This window comes from Fringilla coelebs (assembly GCF_963513975.1).
Source record: "Fringilla coelebs genome assembly, chromosome: 1".
Lineage (NCBI taxonomy): Eukaryota > Metazoa > Chordata > Aves > Passeriformes > Fringillidae > Fringilla > Fringilla coelebs.
This window is the reverse complement of record NC_140028.1, coordinates 71,420,042-71,434,856: the sequence shown is the minus strand read 5'-3', so window position 1 is coordinate 71,434,856 and position 14,815 is coordinate 71,420,042. Positions and strand designations below refer to the sequence as shown.

At 53.8% G+C, this 14,815-nt stretch overlaps 1 protein-coding gene across 1 annotated transcript; it reads left to right on the top strand.

The window, feature by feature from the left end:
* Positions 1 to 340: 340 nt before the first annotated feature.
* Positions 341 to 13,190, top strand: LOC311154034 (myosin-7; the record flags this gene model as incomplete). Its single annotated transcript, XM_084206197.1, has 38 exons — positions 341 to 541; positions 970 to 1,113; positions 1,530 to 1,686; positions 1,808 to 1,835; positions 2,065 to 2,176; positions 2,523 to 2,615; positions 2,740 to 2,803; positions 2,975 to 3,073; positions 3,162 to 3,265; positions 3,345 to 3,483; positions 3,568 to 3,686; positions 3,791 to 3,940; positions 4,111 to 4,281; positions 4,393 to 4,702; positions 4,782 to 4,849; positions 4,989 to 5,076; positions 5,193 to 5,310; positions 5,398 to 5,521; positions 5,713 to 5,849; positions 5,932 to 6,058; positions 6,172 to 6,300; positions 6,371 to 6,613; positions 6,967 to 7,143; positions 7,252 to 7,397; positions 7,490 to 7,580; positions 8,236 to 8,625; positions 8,708 to 8,834; positions 8,936 to 9,054; positions 9,343 to 9,539; positions 9,745 to 9,928; positions 10,164 to 10,329; positions 10,410 to 10,534; positions 10,616 to 10,924; positions 11,059 to 11,262; positions 11,467 to 11,592; positions 11,695 to 11,970; positions 12,413 to 12,508; positions 12,948 to 13,190. 38 exons carry the CDS (start codon positions 341 to 343, stop codon positions 13,188 to 13,190), a joined length of 5,901 nt encoding a protein of 1,966 aa, XP_084062323.1.
* Positions 13,191 to 14,815: the final 1,625 nt, after the last annotated feature.

Sequence of the window (14,815 nt, the reverse complement as noted above, 5' to 3'; positions counted from 1 at the left end):
ATGGGAGAAGATGAGATCACCAAGGATGGACTTTGGATGGGGCTGACTGGGAACACTGGAGAGGAATTGGAAGCATTGAGAGGGAACTCTAGATAATGGAAGCACTGAGGATGGACTTAGGATGGGCCAGCTGGGAGGAGTGGGAGCATTGGAGAGGAACTGGGAGCACTGGGGAGGAATGAAGGAGTTGGGTTGACCAGGAGGAAGTGGTAGATGTGGAGAAGAACAGGGAATGATGGGTTCACCTAGGGAAGAGCTGCAATGGGGTCAACTGGGAGGAAGTGGCAGTGCTTGGAGGGTCTGATCCTTCCTACCCCACGCAGCCCTATCCAGCGCCACCATGCCTGATGTGGAGATGGCTGAATTTGGGGAGGCCGCCCCCTATCTCCGCAAGTCGGAGAAGGAACGGCTGGCTGCCCAGACCCGCCCCTTTGACCTGAAGAAGGACATCTTCGTCCCTGATGAAAAGGAGGAATATGTCAAGGCCACCATTGTCAGCCGTGAGGGCTCCAAGATCACTGCTGAGACCGAACACGGCAAGGTGGGGGGACTCCAGCCACACCTGGAACACCAGAACCTCAAAATAGCAACTCTATTCCACATGGGACACAAAGAACCTAACCCACCTTCTCTAGAACCCAAGAAACATCTAGACCCCAACATGCCTTCTCCAACACCCACTGGATGCTCAAATTCCACAGCATCTTCTCTAGGACCCAGGAAATATCTAGTCTCTGCTCTACCTTTCCCAGAACCCACTGCACAGCTAGACCCCATCCAACCTCTTTTATTACCCCAGAGACACCCAGACCCCAAAACTTCTTCCCTATCACTTGAGGGACACCTAGACCTCCTCTGGCTCTCAAGTGAACGCTCAGATGCCCAGCTCCCAGCCCTTTGGGAGGGAACAACTGGGGCAACTCCTTGCCCTGTGTTCCTGCTCCATGGGGTCCTCCTTACCTTGAACAGACAGTGACGGTCAAGGAGGACCAGATCATGCAGCAGAACCCCCCCAAGTTCGACAAGATTGAGGACATGGCCATGCTGACTTTCCTCCACGAGCCCGCTGTCCTCTACAACCTCAAGGACCGCTACGCATCTTGGATGATCTATGTGAGTTTGAACTCATGAGCTTCTTCATACCTCATCCAGAACTCAGATGCCCCTTCTGTAGACCCCTTAGGCCACATAGGTGCAAGATGTCCCTTCTCCAGATCTCATGGTCCACCTATAACTGGGATGATCCTTCTTTACACCTCTTGAGCCACCCAGATCCAAGATATCCCAGATCCTTTGGGCCACAAAAACCCAGGATGTCCCTTCTCCAGATCTCATAGGCCACCCAGAACTGGAACATCCTCTCTCCAGACCTCTTTGGTCCCCCACACCTAAGATGTCCCATCTCCAGACCACAGGGGTCATCCAAACACAAGATATTGCCTAGTCACCAGAGGTCACTTCTGCAGACCCCTTGGACCACCTGGTGGGGTGGCACCTTCTGACTCTGACCCACCTGCTCCTTTTTCCAGACCTACTCAGGGCTCTTCTGTGTGACTGTCAACCCCTATAAGTGGTTGCCTGTCTACAATGCCGAGGTGGTGGCTGCCTACCGGGGAAAGAAGCGGAGTGAAGCTCCCCCCCACATCTTCTCCATCTCTGACAATGCCTACCAGAACATGCTAACAGGTAGGGACCTTATGCAGGAACCCCATAACCATATTCCCTGATCCATTTTGGGGAGCAGGAGATGCGGGGCAGAGTCAAGGTGGGCTTCAGAATCTCATGTTTCTTCTCCTCGTCCCACCAGATCGGGAGAACCAATCCATCCTCATCACGTGAGTAATCTCATCTGCAAACACTGTCTTAATTCTGCTCACAGCTAAGCCCCCCCCCACCTAGCACATAGCCTCTCCCCTTCCCTCTTGAAGTCATGCCCACTGGCCAATCCTTTATCACTACATGGACTTGTCTGTGGAGGTCCATTATCCATCCCTCCCCAGTGAGTTCCCACCCCCAGCACCATAGCACCAGTATCCAACCATTGCTCTCCTTGGCTACCTTCAGCGGAGAATCCGGGGCGGGGAAGACCGTGAACACGAAGAGGGTCATCCAGTACTTTGCTGTCATCGCTGCCATCGGTGACCGTGGCAAGAAGGAGGCAGGGGCCCCGGGCAAGGTAAGGGCAGTAGGTGGGGGATGACATCCTGGGTGTGGCCAACATTCTGCCGCCTGTCTGTCCAACCAATGATACAATCAACTACCCAAAAAATTACCGAACCAAACTCCCAAAAATCCAACCCACCAACCAACCATCTATCCAACTTTCCATTCATCTGTCCCATCCCCATCCAACCAACTAACCATCCCTCCATCCACCCATGGCATCAACCCATCAACCCGTCTACCCACTCAAACCTTCACGGAGACCACTGTGTTCTCCCATCCATCCATTTCAACCTTGCACCCTTTATCCCCTGCACCTTACTGTGAGAACCCCCCTGACACTGTCCCACTCCATGCAGGGCACCCTGGAGGACCAAATCATCCAGGCCAACCCTGCCTTGGAAGCCTTCGGCAATGCCAAAACGGTCCGGAATGACAACTCATCCCGATTTGTGAGTGTTGGGGGTGGTGTCTGTAAGGAAGAGTCTAGGGGGTGGAGTCTGTGGGGAAGGGTCTGTGGGTTTGGGTGTTCTGGGAAAAGGTCGCCACCTCCATCTCCTTCCACTATTCTTCCAGGGGAAGTTTATCCGGATCCATTTTGGGGCCACTGGGAAGTTGGCATCAGCTGACATTGAGACCTGTGAGTAGCTTGAGAGCTCTATGAGAAGACATCTTGTGGTCCACCATGCCTTCCTCTATCTCTTCATCCACTTGTCCATCCATCTATCCTTCCACATCCTCAAGCCTCCCTCCATTCATCCATTTGACCCTCTGACAAATTCCATTCATCTTCTCTTCATTCCCATCCCAGACCTCCTGGAGAAGTCCCGTGTGATCTTCCAGCTGAAGGCTGAAAGAAACTACCACATTTACTACCAGATCCTCTCCAATAAGAAGCCAGAGCTGCTGGGTGAGCTATGATCCCAACCTACCTTTAAATACCTGATCCCACATCCCTTTTGGGACCTGCCTGTCCCAACCCCTTTTTCTCCTTTCAGACATGATGCTGGTGACTAACAACCCCTACGACTATGCCTTCATCTCCCAAGGAGAGACCACAGTTCCATCCATTGATGATGGAGAGGAGCTCTTGGCTACGGATGTGAGATGGGAGGCCGTCAGGCAGTGTGTATGTGTCTCTGTGGGCTGTAGAAGATCTTGAACACATTTTTGCCCCACAGAGTGCCTTTGATGTCCTGGGATTCACTCCAGAGGAGAAGAACTCCATCTATAAACTGACAGGAGCCATCATGCACTTCGGCAACATGAAGTTCAAGCAGAAACAACGGGAAGAGCAGGCAGAACCAGATGGCACAGAAGGTTGGGTTCAATCAAGGTTGAGGTGGAAACTGGGGTGAACTCCATGATCCTTCCAGGTTTATATTTACACTTCTTCATCCTCAGAGGCAGACAAGTCAGCTTACCTAATGGGGCTGAACTCAGCTGATCTTCTCAAGGGGTTGTGCCACCCTCGGGTCAAGGTGGGCAATGAGTATGTCACCAAGGGGCAGAATGTCCAGCAGGTGAGTAGGACATCCCCAAAACGTCCTCCTTTTGGGGTGACATGGTGCCATCTCCAGCAAGGAGAACACCAAGAGGCCCTCTCACTGGTACGGCATCCTTGCAGGTGATTTATGCTGTCGGAGCCTTGGCCAAAGCCGTGTATGAGAAGATGTTCAACTGGATGGTGACCAGGATCAACAATTCACTGGAGACCAAGCAGCCACGGCAGTACTTCATTGGTGTGCTGGACATTGCTGGCTTTGAAATCTTTGATGTAAGCCCTGGTTGACTGTGTTGTGTTGACTCCATTCGATGTAGAGTTAATCCTACTGGATGGTCAGATGACTTTGTTTTCATTTGTGTTGACCTTGTTGGGGCTCAGGTTGACCTCATTGAACATATTGTTGTATTGACCCACTGGCCATCTTCTCTCTCCTTCCCCAGTTCAACAGCTTCGAGCAGCTCTGCATCAACTTCACCAATGAGAAGCTGCAGCAGTTTTTCAACCACCACATGTTCGTGCTGGAGCAGGAGGAATACAAGAAGGAGGGCATTGAGTGGGAGTTCATTGACTTTGGCATGGACCTCCAGGCCTGCATTGACCTCATTGAGAAGGTACCACCTCCCTCAGGGCCTCATGGGGCTGGGGAAGGGCAGGAACCCCAAAGTTGGGCAGTTGGGTTGTACTTGGTGTTCACTGTAGCCAACAAGATCTTTTCTTCCTAGCCTATGGGGATCATGTCCATCCTGGAGGAGGAGTGCATGTTTCCCAAGGCCACAGACATGACCTTCAAGGCCAAGCTCTTTGATAATCACTTGGGCAAGTCGGCCAACTTTGGGAAGCCACGAAACATCAAGGGGAAGCAAGAGGCTCACTTTGCCCTTGTCCACTATGCTGGCACAGTGGACTACAACATCATTGGGTGGCTGCAGAAGAACAAGGACCCTCTTAATGAGACAGTGGTGGGGCTCTATCAGAAATCAGCCCTGAAGCTCTTGGCCAACCTCTTTGCCAACTATGCTGGGGCTGATGCACGTAAGAGGAGCCCCCTTCCTCAGCATCCTTCTTTCCACCCTGTCCCTGTCCTATTTAATCCTTTCTTCTTTTCCAACAGCCGTGGAGAAGGGGAAAGGAGCTAAGAAGAAAGGTTCCTCCTTCCAAACTGTCTCTGCCTTGCATCGGGTGAGAGTTCAAGGCTTATTGGTGGACCCAAGGGTGTGTGGGCATGGAAAATATGTCCCAGGGAAAGGGATGACCCTTGGTGGGACAGGCTGGGAGGGGTGTCTTCATTCCCTTCATCATCTCCTCCTCCATATTTTAGGAGAATCTCAATAAGTTGATGACCAACCTGCGGTCTACCCACCCTCATTTCGTCCGCTGCATCATCCCCAATGAGACCAAGTCTCCTGGTGAGCCAGTCCCTGGGGGTTGATCCAGAGGACACTGCTGGGCTCTGGCCAAAGGTGGTGGTGGGGAGCAGTGCTGTGGGGCAGGCCTTGACTCACCAGTCTTGCTGACTCACCAGGTGTGATGAACAACCCCCTGGTAATGCATCAGCTTCGCTGCAATGGAGTGCTGGAAGGCATCCGCATCTGCCGCAAGGGCTTCCCCAATCGCATCCTCTATGGGGACTTCCGACAGCGGTAGGCACAGAGGAGAAAATGTGGGGATGGGGTGGACAACCACCCTGGGACTGATTTCAGAGGTTTCCTGTCCTCTCTGGCCACCAGGTACCGCATCCTGAACCCTGCTGCCATCCCTGAGGGGCAGTTCATTGACAGTCGTAAGGGTGCTGAGAAGCTCTTGGGATCCCTTGATATTGACCACAACCAGTACAAATTTGGACACACCAAGGTGAGGTCACTTGGTCTCAGTTCTTGTGGTCCCACCATCCACAAGGTTTTCATGGTGGGACCAGATGGACTCTATGGTCCCATCATCTGCTTGTCCACTTGCCCATCTGAGCTCCCTCCATCCACACCACCACCCATCCCTCCATCATGCCTTCAAATGCTAGCAGCACTTATCTTCATCTTTCCTCAAAGGTCTTCTTCAAGGCTGGGCTGCTGGGGCTGCTGGAGGAGATGAGGGATGAGCGCCTGGCCCGGATCATGACCCGCTTGCAGGCCCAAGTCCGTGGTTTCCTGTCCCGTCAGGAGTTCAAGAAGATCCTAGAGCGCAGGTAGGTGGTGAGATGGAGATAGTGTTACATCCATGTTGAGTGGAAGCCCCTTGTGACCCATGTCTTGATGTGGCTTCACCAGAGACTCACTGCTCGTGATCCAGTGGAACATCAGGGCCTTCATGGGGGTGAAGAACTGGCCTTGGATGAAGCTCTACTTTAAGATCAAGCCCTTGCTGAAGAGTGCTGAGACAGAGAAGGAGATGCAGGTAGGACAGGGCCATGGGTAGAGAAGGTGGGTGGGTGGATGGAGAGAGGAAATGGTAGGTAGGGACAAAAAGGAAGAAATGAGATTTACATGGCACCTTTGTGTCTCCCGCAGAACATGAAAGAAGAGTTTGGGCGGCTGAAGGAGGCCTTAGAGAAGTCAGAAGCCCGGCGAAAGGAGCTAGAAGAGAAGATGGTCTCCATGCTGCAGGAGAAAAATGACCTTCAGCTCCAAGTGCAGGCTGTGAGTGAGCTAGATGTCCTAGCCCTATGCTCCTTTTTCATTCATCTCATACCAAGCTTATTCCTCTCAGGAGCAAGACAACCTGGCTGATGCTGAGGAGCGCTGTGACCAGCTGATCAAGAACAAGATCCAGCTGGAGGCCAAGGTGAAGGAGATGACTGAGCGGATGGAGGATGAGGAGGAGATGAATGCTGAGTTGACAGCAAAGAAAAGGAAGCTGGAGGATGAATGCTCAGAGCTCAAGAAGGACATTGATGACCTGGAGTTGTCATTGGCCAAGGTGGAAAAGGAGAAACATGCCACTGAGAACAAGGTGAGGGTGGGGAGACGTCTTGACCTCAAGTTGTGGGGAAGTGAGCTGACTCAAGCCAAAGTGAATAGAGTCTGGTGAAGACCCAAGCCTGGTTGGGTTGGGTTGCCAAGAATCCAGGCTGTTTGGGATGCCAAATTCAAGGCTGGATGAGTTGGGTCATCAAGACCTAAAACTGCTTGGGTTGGGTTGTAATAATCCAAGAGTGGTTGGATTGCATCATCAAGAACAAAGGCTGGTTGTGTTTTCCTGCATCTGCTGACTTAGACCCAGCTTCACAAAGAACAAGAACAACCTCCTGTCTCGTGTCCTACCTCTGGTACCAAGCTGGAGGCCTGATATTTCTCCTTCTGCAGGTCAAGAACCTCACAGAGGAGATGGCCGGGCTGGATGAGATCATTGTCAAACTAACAAAGGAGAAGAAGGCCCTGCAAGAATCTCACCAGCAAGCATTGGATGACCTGCAGGCAGAGGAAGACAAGGTCAACACCTTGACAAAGGCCAAAGTCAAGCTGGAACAGCAAGTGGATGATGTGAGTGCAGTCTGTGACAGGCACATGACTGGTCCCTTGGGGTGTGGAAGTCCTTCTGGAGTGTGAGTTTGTGGGGGCTGATGGGTGTGTTCTCTTTCTCAATTGCAGCTGGAGAGTTCACTGGAGCAAGAGAAGAAGGTCCGGATGGACCTGGAACGGGCCAAAAGGAAGCTGGAAGGTGATTTGAAGTTGGCTCAGGAGAATATCATGGATCTGGAGAATGACAAGCAACAACTGGATGAGAGGCTGAAAAAGTAAGGACCTGCACGCCTGCTTGCCCTTTACCTCTAACACCTCTGCTGAGCACTCAGAAGAATGACTTACTGGTGTTTCTCCCCACACCTAGGAAAGACTTTGAGCTCAATGCCCTCAACGCCAGAATTGAGGATGAGCAAGCAGTTGCAGCCCAGCTTCAGAAGAAGCTCAAAGAACTTCAGGTGAGGTGGGCTTCAGCTTGGAGGTCAAGCAGAAGGAGGAACTGGTCCTCCCCATTATCTTCTTCATATCTTTTTGAAAAAAACCTAAACCAGTATGCCATCCACATGAGGTCGGAAGCCCATGGCATATCCCTTATCCCAGAACCCCTCTGTCATTTACTGTCTTGAAATGACTCATAGGCTCCTGCACAGGCTGGACCTCATGGGGGTTGAGCTGAACCAATGGGTTTGGAGTGCTCAGGGTATGGGGTAGAATCATCTGAGCTGAGCAGACCACCTGGGTTGAGTCATGTGCATTCCAATGTCCTTAGAGAAGTTTGTGCTGAGTTGTCTGTTAGTCCAGGTAGAAAGGACCAATTGGAATGTCCTCAAGACCAGTTGAGTTCAAGAATCTCACGGTAATTTGAGAATGTGGAGTGTCTTCAAATAAGGCCACGTTGATCTGGAGAGCTCAGATCTTGACTAGGTTGAAAAGAACTGGAGAGGATTGAGACTGGTTGAGGTGAAGGGTCTACAGCTGTTTGGGATGAGCTGAAGAGTCTACAATTGGTTGGGTTGGCTTGAATTGACTTAAAGATGCTCCAGTTTGATTGGCGTATCGGTGGAGTTGGGTGAAACCAAGTCCACTGAAAACATGTTCATTCCTGGAGCACAGGCGCGGATTGAGGAGCTGGAGGAGGAGTTGGAAGCAGAGCGGACAGGCAGAGCCAAGGTGGAGAAGCTGCGCTCAGACCTGTCACGGGAGCTGGAGGAGATCAGCGAGCGGCTGGAGGAGGCGGGTGGTGCCACTTCAGTGCAGATCGAGCTCAACAAGAAGCGTGAGGCAGAGTTCCAGAAGATGCGACGGGACCTGGAGGAGGCCACGCTGCAGCACGAGGCCACGGCTGCTGCGCTGCGCAAGAAGCATGCCGACAGCGTGGCCGAGCTCAGCGAGCAGATTGACAACTTACAGCGTGTCAAGCAAAAGCTGGAGAAGGAGAAGAGCGAGCTCAAGCTGGAGCTGGATGATGTTGGCTCCAACATGGAGCAACTGATAAAGGCCAAGGTAGGAAATAGGTCTCCAGCCATGAAGGAACAACACTTCCTCTCAAGGTCCCCTTTCATCTTCCTGTCCTTCCTCTTCGTAGGCCAACCTGGAGAAGATGTGCCGCACCATGGAAGATCAGATGAATGAGCACCGGACCAAGTCCGAAGAAGCTCAACGCATGGTCAATGACCTCACCACTCAACGAGCCAAGCTCCAGACTGAGAATGGTGAGGGTTTTGCTCTTCCCTACCCAATTGCCTAACTCTTGCCCAGTGGGGTGGCTTTGGGCTGTGTCCTGCAACTGATTATCTGCCATTCCACCTGACAGGTGAGCTCTCCAGGCAGCTGGAGGAGAAGGAAGCCTTCATCAACCAGATGACACGAGGGAAACTCACCTACACCCAACAGCTGGAGGACCTCAAGAGGCAGCTAGAGGAAGAAGTCAAGGTAGAGCTTTGTTGGGGGGGTCAGTGAGGCTATAAGAAACCTCCAGTGCCAAGAATCTTGTTGGTTTGGGATTGAGAAGTGCATCAAGAGCCTGCATCAAGGTAGAAGAAAATGAATCAAGGGTCCTCAGAAATTCAGTAGGGCTGGTGGGTTACATGGAGGTTGGGATGGTTTAGGTTGGGTTGGATTGGTTGGTTGGTAACTAGGTAGTTGGAGTTGGTGAATGCCAATATAGCTCAACCTGATATGGATCCAACTTCTCCTCACCTTGTAACTTTCCCCTCCCAGGCCAAGAATGCACTGGCCCATGCCCTCCAGTCAGCCCGGCATGACTGCGACCTTCTGAGGGAGCAGTATGAGGAGGAGACAGAGGCCAAGGCTGAGCTCCAGCGCTCACTCTCCAAGGCCAACTCTGAGGTGGCACAGTGGAGGACCAAGTATGAGACAGATGCCATCCAGCGCACCGAGGAACTGGAGGAAGCCAAGTGAGTCATCTCCCCAAGAAGGGAGCTTCTATGGAGTAGGGGAGAGTGGAGACTTCTACACTACAAGGATCTGGAGAATGTATAATAATCTGGAGATGGTAGAGGAGATCCAGAGCAGAGCGTCAGCTAACCAGTGGGTGGAAGAATGTTTGAGTTGGTCCACTTGGTCCATGGGTCACCACAGCAAGGTTTTCTCCCACGGCAGGAAGAAGCTGGCCCAGAGGCTGCAGGAGGCTGAGGAGGCAGTGGAGGCAGTCAATGCCAAGTGTTCCTCCCTGGAGAAGACCAAGCACCGGCTGCAAAATGAGATTGAAGATCTCATGGCAGACCTGGAGAGGTCAAATGCAGCAGCAGCTGCATTGGACAAGAAGCAGAGAAACTTTGACAAGGTAGGAGGACCAAGAAATGATGGAAAGAGAAGGGTGGGAAGTGGGTAGAGAAATGGGGGTCTCATGATTGAAAAAAATGCAGGAGAAGTCCAGAAGAAAGCTGAACAACTTTCAAGGGCCATGTTTTAGCAGACCCTCAAGTCCCTTTCAGGAGAGTATTGGGAAAAGGAGAAGGAGGATGGAAAGAGGGTTTTTCATGGGCAAAGCAGAAGCTGAGCAGGTGGTGTCCTCATAGATCTTGTCTGAGTGGAAGCAGAAGTTTGAAGAGTCACAGGTGGAGCTGGAAGCATCGCAGAAAGAGGCCAGGTCCCTCAGCACTGAGCTCTTCAAGCTGAAAAACGCTTATGAGGAGTCACTTGATCACTTAGAGACTTTAAAGAGGGAAAACAAGAATCTCCAAGGTGAGACTGTGGTCTTTCCCTGCCCACTTTTTTGTATTCCACCACTTTCCACCAAGTCTGATGGGTTATCATCTGGGCAGAGGAGATCTCGGACCTGACAGAGCAGCTGGGTGGCAGCCACAAGACCATCCACGAACTGGAGAAGGTGCGGAAGCAGCTGGATGCTGAGAAACTGGAGCTCCAAGCTGCCCTGGAAGAGGCTGAGGTGAGCCAAATCACATCCCCATGAGTCCCACATTGTCCTAGTCTTCTCCGTACCCCTCTAATTTCTCTCTGTTTCCACCAGGCGTCTCTGGAGCATGAGGAGGGAAAGATCCTGAGGGCCCAACTGGAGTTCAACCAGGTCAAGGCAGACTATGAGCGCAAGCTGGCCGAGAAGGATGAGGAGATGGAGCAGGCCAAACGCAACCACCTGCGGGTGGTGGACTCACTGCAGACCTCGCTGGATGCTGAGACCCGGAGCCGCAACGAGGCCCTGAGGCTGAAGAAGAAGATGGAGGGTGACCTCAATGAGATGGAGATTCAGCTCAGCCATGCCAACCGTGTGGCTGCTGAAGCTCAGAAGCAAGTTAAGACACTGCAGGGCTGCCTCAAGGTACCTATTAGACTTCTAACCCATAAGCAAGTTGACATGCAGTAGGTCCCACCACCCCAGAGTGGAAGAAAAGTAGACCTTCAGCCACTTCCCCACCATCCCCACTCACCCTCTTCCCCCATGCTGCCTTGTAGGACACCCAGCTGCAGCTGGATGACATGGTACGGGTCAATGAGGACCTGAAGGAGAATATCGCCATCGTGGAGAGGAGAAACAACCTCCTTCAGTCAGAGCTGGAGGAGCTGCGTGCAGTGGTGGAACAGACTGAGAGGGCCCGCAAGTTGGCTGAGCAGGAGCTGATTGAGGCCAGTGAGAGGGTCCAGCTTCTCCACTCACAGGTGAGACATCACATACCTGCAAGGATAGAGGTCATGTCTGTCCAATGGATGTGGCCTTCTAATGGGTTGAGTTATCAAGATATTCAGATCCTTTAAGCCTGCAGAGTTGGCAAGGAGTAGGGGATAATTAAGTACTGGGGGGTGGAAGAAGGATGGGTCAGCAGTTCAAGAGACACCTCCTGAGATCCTCTCCTCTAACTCCAGAACACCAGCCTCATCAACCAGAAGAAGAAGATGGAGTCCGACATCTCCCAGCTGCAGACAGAAGTGGAAGAGGCCATCCAGGAGTGCAGGAATGCTGAGGAGAAGGCCAAGAAGGCCATCACTGATGTGAGTGCCATGGTGGGACCAACATCTAGGACACCCTCCACTGGAGGATGATGGAGAGCAGGCTTTGGTCCTCCTTCTCTGCTTGCTTCTCTCCTCGGGCAGGCGGCCATGATGGCAGAGGAGCTGAAGAAGGAGCAGGACACCAGTGCCCATCTGGAGCGGATGAAGAAGAACATGGAGCAGACCATCAAGGACCTGCAGATGAGGTTGGATGAGGCTGAGCAGCTGGCCCTCAAAGGGGGCAAGAAGCAGCTGCAGAAGCTGGAGGCTCGTGTGCGGGAGCTGGAGAATGAGCTGGAGGCTGAGCAGAAACGCCATGCCGAGAGTGTCAAGGGTCTCCGCAAGTCCGAGCGTCGCGTCAAGGAACTCAGCTACCAGGTGGGTGGTCTGAGCTGGCGCTGAAGCACTCTCCCTGTGCTTCCAGGCCCTTATGTCCCATGCTGAACATGACTTAGAACATGGCTGACCTGCTGTCCAGAGGGACATGGGTAAACTAGGGCACCCACTGCTTCTATGTCCAATACGGTAGTGGCACCCAGAATATCGTCTGGGTCATGAGCCACCCAGGCACCTCTCATTGTCCCAGCATCCATGGGGCCTCTGCACGATCCAGGACCTCAGGTGGGACCTCATCAGGGGCAAGATCCCTTCACACAGGGAGACAACCCACTTCCTGCCCCACAGATGAGGCCACTCACAGGTCTAGAGAGGCTCCAGTCCCCAAGAACATAATTAACTGTCTCCTGAACCTCACTGCTCTCATGGTGATTCAAAGCACAGGTAGGATCATGTCCTGACCCACATGTTTCTCACCCCACAGACGGAGGAGGACCGCAAGAACCTGGTCCGGCTCCAAGACCTCGTGGACAAGCTCCAAATGAAGGTCAAGGCCTACAAGCGACAGGCAGAGGAGGCGGTGAGCATTGGAGAGACATCTGTGGGACCACCCCCAGGAGGGGACAGTGTGGGATTGGGGTGTGAGAGAGGATGTGGGGAGTAGTAGGGGACCATGGGGTGGTCACGGGGTGGGGTATCAGGGGTAAGGAGAGTCAAGAGAAAGTGGAGAAAGCGGGTGTGGGGTGGGATGTGGAGATGGATGGATGGATGGATGGATGGATGGATGGATGGATGGATGGATGGATGGATGGATGGATGGATGGATGGATGGAATGTTAGATGGATGGTTTGTTAAGGAGATGATTGGGTGGCTGGAAGATGGGATTTCTGGAAGGACAGGCGGGTCCATGGTGGGCCAGATGGAGCAATAAGAAGATAGGATGGAGGGACAACTGGAAGGGTGGTAGGAGGCCAGACAGAGCCGTGTGGGAGCCTCACTGGTGTTCCTGCCCCCTCAGGAGGAACAGGCCAACTCCAACCTGGCCAAGTTCCGCAAGGCACAGCACGAGCTGGATGAGGCAGAGGAGCGTGCCGACATCGCCGAGTCCCAGGTCAACAAGCTGAGGGCCAAGAGCCGCGACATTGGAGCCAAGGTGGGACTTTCCCCTGCCCTACAGCTGCCCAACGGCTGCCCCACAACTTCCTCATGCTCACAGTCCCTTTTTTTCATTCTCCATCAGAAGGGACTCAATGAAGAGTGAAGCTCTGGACCCCCAACAATATCCCCTGGACCACCAAGTGGCCCACCCCCACTCCCAGCCCCCTAACCTTGTTCAGCCAATAAAAAGCATTGAGCAGCATCAGTTTTTGTGGGGCTGTGTTTGTGTGGGGAGGGTGGGGTTTCCCCATGGCATGGCACCCACAGGGTGTCTGTAGCCCACACAAGATCACCGACAAGTGTGCAGCACAGCGTGCCCCACAGTGCAATGTCATGTGAACCAGGAGCTCCACCTTGGGCTGCCTCACAGTGTATCCGCTGTGGGGCAGATACTCTATCTGCTCCATGGTGTTCTGTAACCTCAGCCTGCCCCACACCAGCCTAGATCCATGTGGGGGGAGACACACATCTGGGGGCAGATGTGGGGGTGGGGAGGGGGGGACCCCAGCAGGTGGGGGACAGCATCTGGGATCCTCATATGTGGGTCAGAGCCCCTCAGGCATGTTTTAGTTCCTGAGATAGCACCTTCTCCTGCTGTAGGTGCTGAGGTCCCTCTGTCCTGGCCTCAGTGTTCCTCTAGCCACCAGCTGCTCCGTCCCACCGCACACCACATCCCACAGCCCCCCATTCCCTACTGACCTGTCCCTCCATTGCTCTGGACTTGCCATCCATCACCCCACCACCTCTTCGCCCACCAGCCCTGTGTCTTCCATCTCCCATAGTCCTTCTGCCTTCTCCACGTCCCCCTGGTCCCTGCAAGTTCTCTATGTCCCATTGTCCCTCTGTCTCCTGCCTGTTCCTCCCCACAAAATGCTCTGTCCCTCCCCCCTTCCCCCCTCACCCTCCCTTTCGCCGTCCATCTGTCGCTGCCCCGTCCCTCCCGGTCCTGGCGGCGCCGCATGACGGACCCCAGGGGACCCCGGCATGCGGGCGGCTCCCCTCCCCCGCCAGACCCGGGCCGAGGAAGGGTGGAGTGATGTCTCTGTGGGGCCTTATGGGGACTCCATCGGGCTCCAAAAAGACTCTATGGGGATCTGTGGAGACTCTCTGTGGCTCCATGGAGCAATTATGGGGCTCTGTAAGGGCTCCGTCGGGCAGAGGAGGCTGTCTGTGGGGCAGGAGAGGGGGATCTGTGGGGCACAATGGGGAGGTGGGGACCTCCCCGCCCGCGGGAATGTGTCACCTCGCGGGAACACTTGTCACCTCCTTGATGACAAAGTGGACACGGTGTTCGGGGACTGCTGCCAGACCCCCCCGTCCCTCAGACCCCTGGCGGCCCCACGGCGCCTCACTGGGGGGAGCGCGAGATAACAATCTCCCCCCCACTCTCCGGTCGTGTCCTAATATAGACCTGGCAGGGTAGAGCTGTCACCACCCCACGGGTGACAGGACATTGGCCAGGAACCCAGGCGTCCCGGCCCCATAGGCACCCCCTCCACACAGGTCCCCGGAGTCCCAGCCCCATAGATCCCCTCCATGCACAAAGAACCCAGGCGTCTGGGCTCCACAGATCCCACTCACACAAGAAGCCCAGGCATCCGAGACCCACAGAATCATCACAAACGCCACCAAAGCGCCCTGGTCCCCAGAGGTTGCCCACACACACAAGGGACCCTGGAGCCTGGGCTCCCTAGTTTCCCCCCACCCGCCCCCCCACATACTGGGATC